Source organism: Chelonoidis abingdonii, chromosome 2 (assembly GCF_003597395.2).
Source record: "Chelonoidis abingdonii isolate Lonesome George chromosome 2, CheloAbing_2.0, whole genome shotgun sequence".
NCBI lineage: Eukaryota > Metazoa > Chordata > Testudines > Testudinidae > Chelonoidis > Chelonoidis abingdonii.
Window position 1 is genome coordinate 53,060,763 of NC_133770.1, and position 15,915 is coordinate 53,076,677.

General features: G+C 44.3%; 1 protein-coding gene across 2 annotated transcripts in view; it reads right to left on the minus strand.

Moving 5' to 3' along the window:
* COL28A1 (collagen type XXVIII alpha 1 chain) overlaps window positions 1-15,915 on the minus strand; it is a 133,891-nt gene that overhangs the window by 13,694 nt on the left and 104,282 nt on the right. For both annotated transcript variants that reach the window (XM_075062362.1, XM_075062361.1), the window contains exons 28-32: window positions 9,271-9,339; window positions 8,819-8,899; window positions 8,692-8,727; window positions 7,601-7,637; window positions 4,987-5,538 (exon numbers count right to left, since the gene is read on the minus strand). In XM_075062362.1, coding sequence (XP_074918463.1) covers window positions 4,987-5,538; window positions 7,601-7,637; window positions 8,692-8,727; window positions 8,819-8,899; window positions 9,271-9,339 — 775 coding nt within the window. The remainder of the gene's footprint in view (window positions 1-4,986; window positions 5,539-7,600; window positions 7,638-8,691; window positions 8,728-8,818; window positions 8,900-9,270; window positions 9,340-15,915) is intronic.

Below are 15,915 nucleotides of genomic sequence, written 5' to 3' on the forward strand. Positions count from 1 at the left end.
AGGAAGACACATACCACTCATAGGGGTGAGAGGGGAATTTTTTTTTATATATATATGAATTAATATTGTGTATTAGCTGGGCACCAACATACCCACCAAAGATGGGTTGGTGCAGCTTCCTAATGCTTTGCAGAAATTTGAGGGATCCAATACCACTTTTTAAAATTGGTGCCAGCGAGAAACTCTGCTGTGTTGCCATGCCTTACTGCTGGGGCTCCTCAAAGCCCAGCAACTTGATGTCCTATGTGCTGGAAGTAGGAGAGATGGTTCTCTTCCCTGCAAGATGTCCTGGAAAGCTGCACAGGAGCTGAGCAATGTAGTTATACCTCCTATGGTCCAACAGAGCAGAGGAGAAGACCAACATGGATTGCTGAGCTACAAAGACAATGACTTCTACCCTCCCTGTCACCTTCTACTTTCTCCCTCTCACCCTGACTCTGCTTGCCCCTAACCCCACATCCACTACCTTCCTCGTCCCCCTTGGCCTGACCCCCCCCACATCTTCTTCAGTTTTTTTCCTCATCCTAACGCCTTCGATAAGCTCAAATCTGGAGTACAAGAACATGAAGTATGAAGTAAATATAGAGGAGTCACTTGTTTGCTGTGTTCTTTGGTGCAATAATTTACAATTTTGGGAGCAGTTAGATTCCTCTCCTGTTAGTTATGTTAATAGGAAGAAGAGAAACTGAATGTTTGGTTGTAAACTAAAATGGGGAGGGACATGTGGCTGTGGAATTCCCACAACATGCAATGTCTTAGTCAGTGCACCAACCTACATTACCAGTACTCTGGTGTTTGGTTTGGCAAACTGAAACAACTACAAGTTAGGGGATAATATACAGGCATATCCTTGACATACCTAGTTAAGAAATATTCCATTTGTGGAATGCATGCTCTCTTTCTGTCTCCTTACCACGTAGTTACTACTCTGGTATGGGGAAAATAGTATCCCTGTTTTAAACAAATAATAGTAATACTTTAAATAATGGATAGTGGTGGCTCTCTCAGCCTGAATAGTGTGTCTCCTTGGCTGACCCCCTCCAGAATTTATTAATGGTTTAGTTTTGTCTATATAATGTTAAGTATTTGACAACTATTATCTTTTCATTGTGCTTGCCTATGCTAGGTATAAAGTTAAGTTGGTATATGTATGTTATGTTTTTGCTTTATCTTGCCTTTTTGTGTTCTTCTCCCCTCCCTATTCCCTGGAAGTCTGGCAAGTCAAGCATCTGGCAGGTAATCCAAAATCTGTGGAATACGTGTCTGAGACATTTCATTCATGGACTCCCACCACAGTGGATTTCTGTATGGGGAGGAGGATGAGACATACTAGAGCAAATTATACAAACATTCCATCCCCTTCATTTGTAAGGCTACAAAAATAATTCTTAACATAGCCAAATGGTCCTAAATCTTTTATTTCATGGAATATAACGGGTCTCAATACTCCTGTTAAAGAAAAAAGTGTTCTCATTATTAAAGAAAGCAAAGGCAGATGAAGTGCTTTTGCAGGAGATACACTTGACCACAGATAGGGCTGCTCAATTAGAACATGACTTGATAGGAAAAACAATGTCTTGCTGCTTCTCATCCAAATCCAGAGGGTAGCTGTACTTATTCGTAAAGTGCTGGCAGTAACCATCTCTGCGTCAATTTCAGATGATTAGGGCAGATTTTTAATCCTTAAAGTCACTACAAATGTATCTGAACTAATCACTGCTAATATGTATGGACCTAAGCTTGATGTTCCTGAAACTTTTCATAGGTTTTTATTAAATTACATGGTGAACCCCGTATCCTTACTGTTATTGTTAAGGATTTAAATGAGGTGATTGATTGAACAAATCTCAGCCTCAGGGTCATATACCAACCAAAACTAGAATGGATCTGGAATTACACATTGAAGATCTGGGACTACGTGATATCTGGCGACTTATACATCTAATGGGTAGGGATTATTCATAGTTTCCTTTGGTACCTGTGTCCTATTCCTGTATAGATTTCTTTTTTATCTCCAGGGGACTTCGTTAATTCTGTAATTTTCTCCTCCATTAATACAAGTGCTCTCGCTGATCATGTCCCTATAACTATTCAAATAGGAACAGACCTGAGAGAGAAACAGCCTTATAGCTAGACATTTAATTCTTCACTTTTATTAGAGCCGCATTTCAAAAATTTTATTGAAAAAAAAACTGGCTTATTCCTGGAGACAAATGAACCCTCAACATCTTCTAGCAGGCTATTTTGCTCAAGGGCAAGTAGAGGTAAAATTGTAAGTTTTGCATCTGAGAAGAAGGGGGTACCTGGAGAAAAAAATGAAAGCTCTTGAGAAAAAAGTAAAAGAGCTCAGTTTATCTTATGCCACAGCTCCATCTCCAGAATTTCTTTGATCCTCAATTAATTGTAGATTTAAACTTAATAAGCTGCACTCAACACATCTGAATTCACTCTATTTTGATTCCGGCAGGACTTCTGGGAATTGAGTGAAAAAGCAGGCAAATTGCTGGCATATTGCCTAAGACAGTGGTTTTCAAACTTTTCTGGAAACCCAGTCGAAGAAAATTGTTGATGCCTGCAACCCAAAGGAGCTGGGGATGAGGGGTTTGAGATGTGGGAGGGGCTATGGGCTGGGGCAAAGGGTTGGGGTGTAGGTTGAGGGCTGTGGGGTTGGACTGGGGATGAAGGGTTTGGGGTGCAGGAAGGGGCATTGGATTTCAGGGGGGCTCAGGGATGGGGCAAGGATTGAGGTGCTGCAGGAGGGGGGCAAGGCTCTGGGCTGGGACTGCAGGCTCTGGGGTGGAGCTGGGGATGAGAGGTTTGGGGTGCAGGAGGGGGCTCAAGGTTTGGGGGGGCTTAGGGCTGGGGCATGGTATTGGGGTGTGGGGTTGGGGTGAGGGCTTACTCAGGCGGCTCCCAGTCAGCGCACAGCAGGGGTGCTAAGGCAAGCTTCCTGCCTGTCCTGGCACCATGACTACACTGTGCCCTGGAAGCAGGCAGCAGCAGGGCCAGCTCCTAGGCAGAAGTAAGCAAGCGGCTCCGCATGGCTCTTGCTCACAGGCAGTGCTCCTCCAGCTCCCATTGGCCAGTTCCCAGCCAATGGTAGTGCAGAGCCGGTGTTCAGGGCAGGGCAGTGCATGAAGCCCTGCAGCCGCCTCCTCCTTACCCCCCACCTAGGAGTTGGACCTGCTGCCAGCAGCTTCCAGTGCACAGCGCGGTGTCAGAACATTTAGGGACTAGCCTGCCTTAGCCAGGCAGCACCACTGATGGGACTTTTAACAGCCTGGTTGGCAGTGTTCACCAGAACCACCACGACTCAGTGCCTTACATTCCACAACCCACATTTCGAAAACCACTGGCCTAAGACAAAAGACCTCTGCAAGTAGAATCATGGCCATCCATGATACACATGGTAAACTACGTATATCACCTGAAGATTAATGAAATGTTCTTTAATTTTTCAAAAATATTACACTACTGCAAATTACTGCAGTCCAGCCTAGAAACCTTGATGTGCCTGTAGCAGAGAATGAGTTAATTGAGAAGATTAAGAACATGAAAATGGGAAAGCCCCCGGCCAGAGAGCTTCCCTGTCAAATAGTCACTTCCTTGACGTCCTGTCTAACAAGATGGTTATCAATTTGATGTGAATGCCCTAAGACTGCCAGAGTCCTTAGATCTTCTGGGAATTTTGGAAATGCTTCAGAAACATTTGCATTAGGAGCAGCACACCGAGACCCCTGACCCTTCCACCCCTTTGCTGCAGGGACACAGAGCCAGGTGGGAGCCCCTGCCAACCCCGTCAACCCTCCCCCCACCAGCAACAGCAGGGGTCCTGGCTGCTCACTGCCTCCCCCAGCACCAGCGGGGGTCCCAGGGCATGCTGCCCAACCCCCTCCCACCAGCAGGGTCCCCTGGCCACCTCCTCCAGCGCCCACAGCACCCCAGACTGCCCTCCCAGCCCCCTACCCAAGTTTTAGTCACAGGCATTTTCAGCAAAAGTCATGGACAGGTCACGGGCCATGAATTTTTCTTTACTGCCCGTGACCAGTCCATGACTTTTACTGAAAATACCCATGACTAAAACGTAGCCTTATCTCTAAGTACTTACAGGGGGGAGAAATATTTGATAAATGAACTCTTCAGTCTATCAGAGAAAGGTATAATACAATCCAATGGCAGAAGGCAGACAAATTCAGACTGGAAATAGTTGTAATTTTTTAACAGTATGGGTACAATTTACTCAGGGATCTGGTGTATTCTCCATCATTGGCCATTTTTAAATCAAGATTAGATGTTTTTCTAAAAGATCTGCTCTAGGAATTATTGTGGGGAAGTTCTATGGTCTGTGTTATACAGGAGGTCAGACTAGATGATCACAGTGGTCCCTCCTGGGCTTGAAACTGATGAATCTATGGGGTGGAGAGATGGGAAGGAGTACTTTATGGTGGTGTCTATGGGGAGGAGAGGTTGGGAAGTGTCATAAGCTCTATGTGAAACCGTGAAAAGGAGGAAAGGAGTGACAGACCTTGAGAGAGATTAGTGGCCGAGAGAGAGAGACAGACAGACAGACAGAATGACAAGGTGAGGAGAAATCCTCTTCGCTCTCCTGCACGAAGGACAGAAAACTTCACAGACAATGGAAGTTTGACCCAGCACTGAGGCATTCTGGGGAAAAACTGACAGAAGCCTGCAATGGAGGGCTGGTAGCCCACAGAACAAAAAAAGCTGGTTAAAGAATGGCTGTGGGAACTCTCATTGTTTGTATTTGACTTTCATTTACCTTGGAAGGCATGAAGATTTGATTTGGCTAGAGGACTAAATTACACAGCGAGTGAGGGAAACAGAGGAATGAGTTGCATCTGAAGGTAAGAGGCAAGCTACTTTGCCACAGAACTATACTGACTGGCTTCAGTTGCTATGTCAAAGGCCTAATTCCATGCAGTGGACTGTTTTCATGGTTCCTGTTAAAGAGGTAGTTTCTCTTACCTGGGAGTGTGATGAAGTCATCTATCTGGTAGACATGTTCACTGTCAGGGTCCGTAGCAATGAGTTGCAATTCTTCCAGAAACTCCTGAACATTAGGATCAGTCTTTTGAACCACCCCAATTACAAATATCTCGATGTTGATGGCATACGCATTTCTCACTACAACATCCAGTCTTTGATCACGAGTATCAGCTTGTCCATCTGTTATTACAATAGCCACTTTTCTTACCCCTTGTCGTGCAACTTGAAATATCTCAATGGCTTTGCTGATAGCTGCAGCTGTGTAAGTGCCTTCCCCTAGGTACTGCATATTATCAACAGCAAGTTTCACCTTATCTTTGCTCGTGTACTGCTGCAGAGTCGATACCAGCTCTACTTTGTGGCTGAAGTTGATAATGCCAACGCGGGCTGTATTTTGGCTGACTGTTACCCTGTCAATGAGTGTTTTCACAAAATCTTTGACAATTCTGAAGTTGTCTGGTCCAACGCTTTCTGAGCTGTCAATCACAAATACAAGTTCCAGTGGAGTTTCTTTACATTTGATGCCACAGCCTAAAATATTAACAATTTTTGACATTTTATGAGAAACGTCCTTTCGATTACACAAGGAATGCAACTGAAAAAATATATATCAGATTCTCAGGCACCCAAGCCAAGATGACTTTTCTGAAAACAGAAAACTAAATTAATCTACAGTTACTGAGATTTTTTTTTCATAGCAAATGGTAGGCCAGATACAGACTGGAGAGAAATGAGTAGAAGATTCTGACTTCCCAAATTTTAAAGTATTTATCTGTCTCTATATTTTTATAATGAAGGTGCTCTTTCTTTGTTTACATTTTGTTTATTTACCAACATCTACTAAACCAGCATCTACTAAATATTTATTAGAACATAAAAATGGCTATACTGGGTCAGACCAATAGTCCACTTAGTCCAGTAACCTGTCTTCTGATAGGGCTAGTGCCAAATGCTTTCAAAGGCAATGAACAGAACAGGGCAATCATCAAGAGATCCATCCCCTGTCATCCACTCCCAGCTTCTGGCAAACAGAGGTTTAGTGGTACTAAGAGCATGGATTTGTGCTCCTGACCATCTTGGCTAATAGCTATTGATAAACTTATCCTCCAATAATTTATCTATATCTTTTTTGAACCTAGTTATTCTGTTGGCCTTCACAACATCCCCTGACAATGATTTCCACAGGTTGACTGTGCGTTATGTGAAGGAGTACTCCCTTATGTTTATTTAATTTCATTGGGTGACTCCTGGTTCTTGTGTTATGTACAGGGGTAAATAACACTTTCCTATTCACTTTCTCTACAACATTCTTGGTTTTTATAGACCTCTATCATATCTCTTCTTAGTCATCTCTTTTCTAAGATGAACTGTCCCAGTCTTTTTAATCTCTCTTCATATGGAAGCTGTTCAATACCCCTAATCATTTTTGTGGCCCTGCTCTGTATCTTTTCCAATTCTAATATATATTTTTGAGATAGGACAACCAGAACCGCATACAGTATTCAAGATGTGAGTGTACTAGGGATTTATGTATTAGCATTATGATGTTTTCTGTCTTATTATCTATCCCTTTTCTAATAGTTCCTAACATTCTGTTAGCTTTTTTGATTGCCACTGCATACTGAGCAGATGTTTTCAGAGAACTAAGCACTATTACCTACATAGGAAACAAAGTATCCATAACTATATCAATTTAATAACTTTCAGTGGAGCTATTAATAATTTCAAAGTAAATTAATAAACAGAAATGTTCTTTATTGCATTTTGCTTTTATAATTTTAAGCTCTCTCTTTCAAAGCATGCAATCTAGTAACTGAAATCCTAACATTTTTTCTGACAATTTAGTTAATAATTTCTGAAACCTTTAAAAAAAGACATGTAACTACGCAGTTTTTGTCCTCAGATTTCTGAGGTTTGAACAGTCTGTAAAGCCAATGTGCTCAACCTCTGCCTAGTCAGCCCTTCTGCAGACAGTGTGTAGTACAGAGTTATGGGAAGACATCTCAGTGAGGTTATCCTTCCAGTAATTCTGTGTAGAGAGCAGGTGTTTGGCCACTTGTGGATTCTGCATGGTTTGCCAACAAACTCTGCAGATCCCAGAGATATGCAGAAGGCCTGGCCCCTAGTGTTCCCTCCTTCCTCTTCTCTTTCTCTCCTTCTTCCCCTGCCCCCACCCCAACCACTTCTCTGGCAGTGTGGCTATGCTGTCAGGACTGCCTCAGCGGGTGTCTGTCCCTGGAATCCTTTTTACATTTGCTGAGATAGTGTCTAGGGACATATGATACAGTTTCTGGCTGGATTATACTTCCACTGTGAGCTCTGCTGGACTTCCTTTTGATTTGCAGAATTCCTTTTGCTAGCCCATGTGATGTGCTTACTTTTCAGCTGAAAATCATAGGCTCCACCCAACTTTATTTTCTGTAACATCTTATTTAAAGATGTTTTACTACTGACACTGTACATGTGTTCCATTATGACAGAGATCCTTCCACACTAATATGTGCAGTAGCAGGCTTTACTTGTATCCTTTTAACCATGGTAGTTTTATTGTGTCTTATTAAAATTTATTTCTTTTTTATAACATAGATCTTACCACATATTTCCATGATAAGTCTGATAATTTCTTCTTTCTGAAAGAGAGTATTCATTAATGTGTTACATTTATTCTAATCCTAGGGAATGTTTTTCTTTTGTTTGAGCTGCTACTGCATATCCAAAACCTGCTGTCCTGTTATTGCAGTTTTGCTGTTTTACAGAGCAAATTATATTGCACTTAGGAACAATTATAAAGTGGCTAGAACTCATAAATGTCACCAGTTGACAGGTGGCTGTATCATGCCATCAGCTTCTAAATAGTACTCCTAGCTGAAGTCAACGAGGAGTCAAGTGGCACCTTAAAGACTAACAAATTTATTTGGGCATAAGCTTTCTTGGGTATGAAACCCCACTTCTTCAGATGAAGTCAGTTAGCTGTTCTTAGAAATCTACATATGTGGCCCAAAGTATTTACAATAAATTGCTCTTGATACTAATCCTAGGTCTCAAGAGTTGTAAGCTGTTGTTCACATCTCGGGTATTAAACCCTTTAATGCACACCTTGCAAAGATGACACAGTTTACTCTATGTGGTTATCTCAGAGACACATGGTCCATTATTTTATTATCCTAAAATAACTTGTTTGGATGTCTGAAACAAAACTATGTGGTCTAGACAATAGAAAGATCATTACTACATGCCCCAGTCATTCCCATATGCAATTATATTCACTCATATTGTGCATTCTCAGCTAATTGCATGCAGGACAATGCCTGCATCTGTCTATCACATGAAAGGGTTTTGAAACGTTCCATGTTTGGCCTGTGTAGATTCTTCAGGAAGTGGTATAGTTAGCAAAGTACCTCCACCACTCCAGCCAGCAACTTCCACCACAACAACACAGCAGAACCTGTCTATGACACAAATTCCACCAATATGATGATCATCTCTAGTGGGATTTGTCTTCTTCCAAATGTATTGCTAATGTACTGTCAGTGTGTCCCTGAATTCCAGATCAGCCCCATTTATAATAACTTAGTCAAACTCTGAAGCAGCAGGATCAGAATTTATTCAAATTAACAAAACATGCACAGTTTTTGCAAAGGGTAAATTCTAGACTGTCATAAATCAATTAATGTACATACTTACAGTAAGACCAGGTTCACCTTTTCTTCCCACAAACCCCTAAGAATTTGTAGAATGAGATCAATTAATAAATGCTAGTTTGTCTCATTTCCGTTCTGTAAAATTAAATAATGTAAAAAAGGCATTTTACCGTTGGTCCTACAGGTCCCGGTTCTCCAATATCTCCTTTGTCACCTTTCTTTCCTGGATCACCTTTCTCCCCATAATCTCCCTAATAGAATACAGCAGAGGAAAAAGTAGTGAAGTGCTAGAGACATGTAATTGGAACTGTGCTTCCCCAGTTTTTGTTTTCTTTGTACTAGCACATGTTCTCCATACCAACCCATGGAAGAACTCTATCTGTACATTTGAGATTACTGGTCAATGGGCAGTTTGTATATGAGCCACTGCAGTAATTACTGCGGTGGCTGTATGTCAAACTAACATAGTTTTATAGTGTAGACATGCCCTAAGTGTTTGCAGGATCAGGCCCTTAGGCTGCAAGCTCTTTTTAAGGTACTGTTGGTCTTTTGTTTATCTGCATAGAACCAGGCACATCTAATAAGAAAAAAATCCTTTATTAACTCATAGGCTAGGATTTACCTTTGAGCCAGGGAGGCCATATCCCTCTGAACCCCTAGGTCCTGGTAAACCTGGAAGTCCTTGTTCTCCCTGAACACAATATGGAGAGTAAATTCAACTAAAAGTGATATTAAGTTATGGAAAAGATACATTCATGTAGTAACATTCTGTGTCATACAGAAAGCCGAAGTATTTGCATTATGCAATGTCACCAACAATTCAAAAGTGCTGCTCTTAAGTAGCAGTAATAAGTAATGGGTTTGGATTTGGAGATTCTGTCCATACACTAAAGATCTCACAATACTTTTTTGTAAAATAGGAGTTGGTGTATGGTGCACCAGTTGCCCTGCTATATGTATATACTTCTGTAAAATGCTTTGTGATGGTGGCACCGTATTCAATATAACTGCCACCATGGAAACTCGACATTAAAAACAGTAACTGTTAATTATATGTGGACTTCCTAAATCTACAGAAAATCCATTACATTGACAGAGGTTCACAAACCTTTGTTCCTTTTAACACAGGAATGTCAGTATTTTTTGACTGAGACAACATACCAAAGGCAGAACAATCCCACAACTCAGCTAAGCAGCCTTAAAGCAGTCACAAGTGTTACATAACGGGAATGTACATTTACAAAGCCCAAAGGAATGATAAACAGATGTCTCTATAGTTGTCTATCTTCAAGCACTTCTTCCACAGCCACAGGGAGTGCTACTGTAGTGTACAATACCTTTAAGGCCTAATGAAGATTCAGCTCTGTTAGGGTATATCAACACTGCGCTCCGAAGTAGGACTGCAGCATAAGTAGATGTAACCACACTAGCATGGTTAAAATTAGCAGTGTGGCCACAGCAGCATAGGATTCAGCGCGGACTGCACAAACACACTGAATAATCCACAGTGCTGAGTGATGTAAGTGATACCAATCTACGCGCTGGTGTAGACAGCACTACATCAAAGCTCTCCCACCAATGTAGCTACTGCCTCTCATGGAGGTGGAGTAATTAAGTCAACAGGAGAGCTCTCTCCCATTGTGGAGCGTCTGGTGAAGACACTCTAGCCAGTGCTGCAGCTGCATTGGTGCAGCTGCGCCGTGGTAGTGCTTCTAGTGTAGACCAGCCCTTAAGTCATACAAAGTGTTCTCTACCACCTTTCCCCAGTCTCTGGGTTGTAGCAGTCATTTTTTTTTAAAGTGACAGGGAAAAATAAGTGCTGGGACAGCCTGAGACCATTCTAAGTTGTGATTTCCAGCTGAGATATGGAATTGCACTAGCATAAACCTGGAGTAATACTGTGGTGAAGTAGTGACCCCTGAAGTGCAATCTTAACCCCAGTGAAGTCAATGAGAGTTCTCCCATTGACTTCAGTGGGACCAGGATTCCATACGAGGCCTCCGTTCCTGTTCTTTTGTAAATCAAACATTCTGCGGGGCGGGGGGGGGGCGGGAATCTGATCAGGTCTTCAGAGTAAACAGAAATATGATATTTTACATTTTTGTCATTTTTTAATAAAAAGAAAGCAAAAGGAATATTGATGTAACGTGGCCCAGTCAATGGCCACTCTTTATTAATGTTAATTACTGTAGACAGCACTCACAGCTTTTTAGTTTTACTGACAGCTAGCTAAAACATTAGATTGGTTAGAATGATACTAAAATGTGAATGGAACATGTTATGAAATGAAAATCACATATATACGTCTGACATTTTCCCATGAGAACATAAGCACAAGGCTTGAAGCAGATGCAGTAAAGTTATTTATGTTTCACTTTACCCCATTTCAAAGTTTTGTTTGTGTGTGCTCTGCTAAAGAATTACTGGTTTGAAAATGGAAATGTCTGAGGAAAGCCACTGCTTCCGTAAAGCTCTCTTCCTGTAGCCTCAGACAAGGGAAGCAAAAGATAGCAGAGAAAGAAATAAGGACTTATGAAAATTATTAAAATGATAGTAGAGGGATTTACTTTCAGCACGAGTGTGTTAAACAGATGGGTCAATTAAGAGAGGACATAAATGGCACTGGAAGTTACATGTTGGTAAAATGGAATGAGCCAGTGCAAAGTGATATAATATACATAGTAAAAGGATAGAAGGGTAAGTCTCCAGCATGACTAATGGCAAGAGAATGACAGATGTAAAATAAAGCTGGCTATGTGAAATGTGGCTATTTCGGCCTGGTCTACAATATGCGTTTAAATCAATTTAAAGAGCATTAAATCGATTTAACGCTGTACCCGTCCACACTACAGCGACCTTTATATCGATATAAAGGGCTCTTTAAATCGATTTCTGTACTCCACCCCGACGAGAGGAGTAGCGCTAAATTCGATATTAAAATTCGGATTCACGGTTAGTGTGGACGGAAATCGAGTTATTTGGCCTCCGGCGGCTATGCCAGAGGCAACACTGACCGCTCTGGACAAGCAATCTTGAACTCGGAGTGCAGCGGGCAAGTATAACAGGAAAGCCCGCGACTTTTGAATTCATTTCCCTGTTTGCACAGCGTGGAGCTTGATTCAGCACGGTGGCGATGCGTCTCAACATCCAATAAGGAACTCCGCATGGACCGACGGGAGATACTAGATCTGAATCCTGTTATGGGAGACAAATCTGTTGTATCAGCTCCGTTACAGACTACGAAATGCCCAAAGCGTTTTAAAAATATCTCCAGGATTACACAGCGCTGGCGGACAAGCCGTAACGGATAGCCAGAGACTCAAATGGCGCTCATGAGGGATGGGAGGGTATGAGGACTCCACTGATCCCACAGTCGACAGCAGTCTCTGAAAGTATTTGCATTCTTGGCTGAGCTCCCAATGTCTGTTAGGTTCAACACATTGTCTGACGTGGTCAGGGAATAGCTCCTCAGTTTTTTCCCCCCCCACACACCACGTGAAAGAAAAGGAAGAACTCATTTCCCCCCTCTCCCTGACACTTTCAATGTCACCCTAATGTGTACTGAATGCTGCTGGTAGACCGCGATGCGCAGCAGTGAAGAGCATATCCATCCTTCCCCTCCCCGGTGGTAGACGGTGCAATATGACTGATCATCCGTCGTCGCATCAGCCCGTGAGTGCTCCTGGTGGCCTCGGGTGAGGCTGCCGGGGGCACCTGGGTAAAAATGGAATGATCTCCATGTTACTTCCAGTAGAGGTACAGAACCGGCTTGGTAACCGTTCTTCATCATCGCAACTGGGGGCTCAAGCACCCTCCCTTTCCTTAAAGAAAAGATTTCGACTGCTGGACTGTCATAGCCCCCGGGAGGCTGACCTCCAAGTGCCTCCCCCCACTCATTTTATCTCACTAACAGTCTTCCTGTATTCCTTGATTCCTTAACAACTTCATGACACAATGCGGGGGGGGCAGTGCACAGTAAGCCCAGGAAGGTGCGGGGAGGAGGGAAGGGCAACAGGTGCAGTTGTTGCAGGGGCACCCCCTGTGAATACTGACACGTAGCAGCTGTGCTCTCTGAGATACACTGGTTCTCTAATACACGTGCCTCTTATTCTAGGCAAGGACGGACTCTATATTTTCCAGAAACCATAAGGAGGGGATTGACTCAGTCCCAAGGAGTCAATCCAATTTTGCTTTCAAAAATTTTCAGCCAGGGGCACTCATGATAGCAGCGGACAGTACGAAAGGGAGAGAGAAACCGTCATCTCATTGGCCAGTTTCTCAGGCAGAAGTATACAGAACGACCGGTAACCACTCTCTGCTATCATTGCAAAAGCAAGTGAATGACGCTGTGAGCGCTGGAGTATACGCTCTCTCTCCGCGGTCAATCCAGTAACATACGTGCCCGTGGAAAAAAAAAAGCTGACGGGGCTCATGCGTTGCCGGCTATGGAGTTCTGCAGGCAATCCAGGGACAAACGGCGCCGAAAAGGATTGTAACTGATGTTTTCCCGGAGGAAGAATGACGTGACGACAGAACCCCCTGCACAATTTAAGATTCAACCATGAATTCCAAGGGCGGGGAGGACTGGCGGGAACTATGGGCTAGCTACGGAAGTGCTACCCATTAATGCAATGCTTCGAAAATCGACGTTAGCCTCGGAGCATGGACGCACAACGCCGAATTAACTGTGGCCTAATGTGGCAAAATAACGAAATTATAATAATCGTTTAAAAACCGATTTTAGCAAATTTGATTTTATCCGTAGTGTAATGTGGCCTCGTGTTTCTTATTCCTGCAGTCTTTATTACTTCATGACACAAATGGCAGAAGACCACTGCCAGGTATCCCAGGAAGGTTGGGGAGGAGGGAAGCACGGGTGGGGTTTGTTGCAGGGCACCCCCTGTGATACTGAGACGGAGCAGCTTGTGGCTCTGATACACTGGGTCCCAATACACTTGCCCCTTATTCTAGGGCAGGCTGACTCTATTTTAGAAACCATAAGGGAGGGATTGACTCAGTCCCAAGTGAGTCATCCCAATTTGCGTTGCGTCCCTCTAGCCGATTTCAGCCAGGGGCACCCATGATAGCACGGCAGTACGAGGGGGAGGATAACCTTCATGTTCATTGCTAGTTTTCTCGGCAGTAGCGGTACAGAACGACCGGTAACCTCTCTGCCATCATTGCAAAAGCAAGGTGAATGCTTGCTGTGTAGCGGCGGAGGTTTATCGCCTCCTCTCCGCGGCATCCACGTCACATACGTGCCGAAAAAAAAAGCTGAACGGGCTCCATGGTTGCGAGCTATGGGTTGCCAGGCAATCCAGGGAAAATGGCACGAAAGGGATTGTCAGCTGATGTTTCCCGAGGAAGGAATGACTGCCGGACATTTACCAGAACCCCCGCGAAATAATGATTCAACCCTGACATTCCAAGGGCGGGGAGACTGCCTGGGAACTATTGGGATAGCTACTGGAAGAGCTACCCAAATGCAGACGCTTCAGAAAATGCGACGTTAGGCCTCGAGCATGACCGCACAACAGCCAATTACTGTGCCTAGTGTGGCCGCATGAAATCGAATTTATAATATCAGTTTTATAAAACCGATTTTAGCTAATTCGATATTATCCCGTAGTGTAGACGTGGCCTTCCATTCATATGTTGAAGCCATTTACATCACTTAAGCCCAATGTGAAGTGGGGTCCTGTGACAGAGTGCTGGCAAGGAAACCTGAAGTGAACCCTCGGTCATGCCAGCTCCAATCAGGAAAGGGGAATTGGAGCTGGCTGAGTAAGCCCAGGCCTAAGTGGCAAAAGGGGAACAGCTGCCAGCCTCCTTAGCCAGAGGCTACATAAAGGTTTGCAGGAAGCCGGGGGCGGGGGAGAGAAGAAAGGGAGCAGCTGGGGAGCTAGAGGCTGCTCTCCCCTGCGGACCGCAGAAGCTAGCAGTCCTAGAGGCTGCAAGCCTGATGCTGTCTGTAGCTCAGGACCAGCTCTAGGCACCAGCAAAGCAAGAACATGCTTGGGGTGGCACAATTCCACGGGCAGAATTCCGGCCTCTCTCTCTTTTTTTTTTTTGTGCTTGGGCAGTTGTGCTCTCAGAGCTTGGGGCAGCAAATTTTTTGCTCGGGGTGGCAAAAAACCTAGAGCTGGCCCTGCTGTGGCTACAAGTTTGTGGGAACTTCTACTGTAAATAAAGAGGACAGGTGATTGCACCGAAGCAGAGTCACTGGCTGATTTGTGGGTGAAGATGTGGCAGATAATAGAGGGGCCCACCTGTGCCCTGTTACATATATGTGTTTGTTCGGGAGCCTGAGCCAATGGAGGTGGTTGGTGATCTGGAGATGGAGGAGACCCTGCAATGGCTTCTAAAACAGCAGGAGCAGATGCAGAAGGCCCTGCAAAACTTCCAGCTGTCCCACCAGGCTGAGAGACCGGCCTCGCTAACCTGGCAGGCAGAACAGCAGAAAAGCTTAGAGGACTTTATAAGAGAGCAGGCCAGCATTCAGCAGCAACTCCTGCAACAAATGGTGAGTCCTGCAGTAGGGGATGGCACCTGGCTGCCAGGCTTGGGACTCTGTAAAATGGGGCCAACAGATGACCTGGATGCATTACTGGGTATGTTTGAGCGGGTAGCCATGGGTGCCAGATGGGATAGGGCCACCTTGGCCCTATGGCTGGTTCCTGTCTGGTGGGAGAAGCACAAGTGGCCAACATGGCCTTGAGTGAGGAACAGGCCAGGAATTATGAGATGGTGAGAGCGGCCATCCTAGGCCAGGTGGGCCTGTCGGTGGAGAAATACAGCCAAAAGTTCAGGTCGGCCTGATGGATGGGGGCTGTGTGGCCTCTGGCATTTGCTTAGAGACTGATGGATGAGGCCACCTGCTGGCTGAGGCCTGAGATGCAAACAGTGGGGGAAATAATGGATGCCCTCATCCTAGAACAATTGCTACAGAGTCTCCCTGAGAATATGAGTCTGAGGGTACGTCTACACTGCATGATTATTTCGAATTAGCTTAAACCGATATTACAAAACAGATCTAATAAAATCGGTTTAGCGCGTCCACAGTGGGATCCCGAAATCGATTGTTTGCTCCATGGTCCAAAGCTACCACGATTCAGGCGGTGCACTGTGGGTAGCTGTTTCCTCAGCTTATCCGCATAGTCCCACTTCCGGTTTGAGAGCACAGTGCCTGATGGGGCAGAAAAACACTGCCCCGGTTGGTGCGGTAACAGGCCTCACCACCTCCCTTTGTGAAGGCAGCAGACAACCT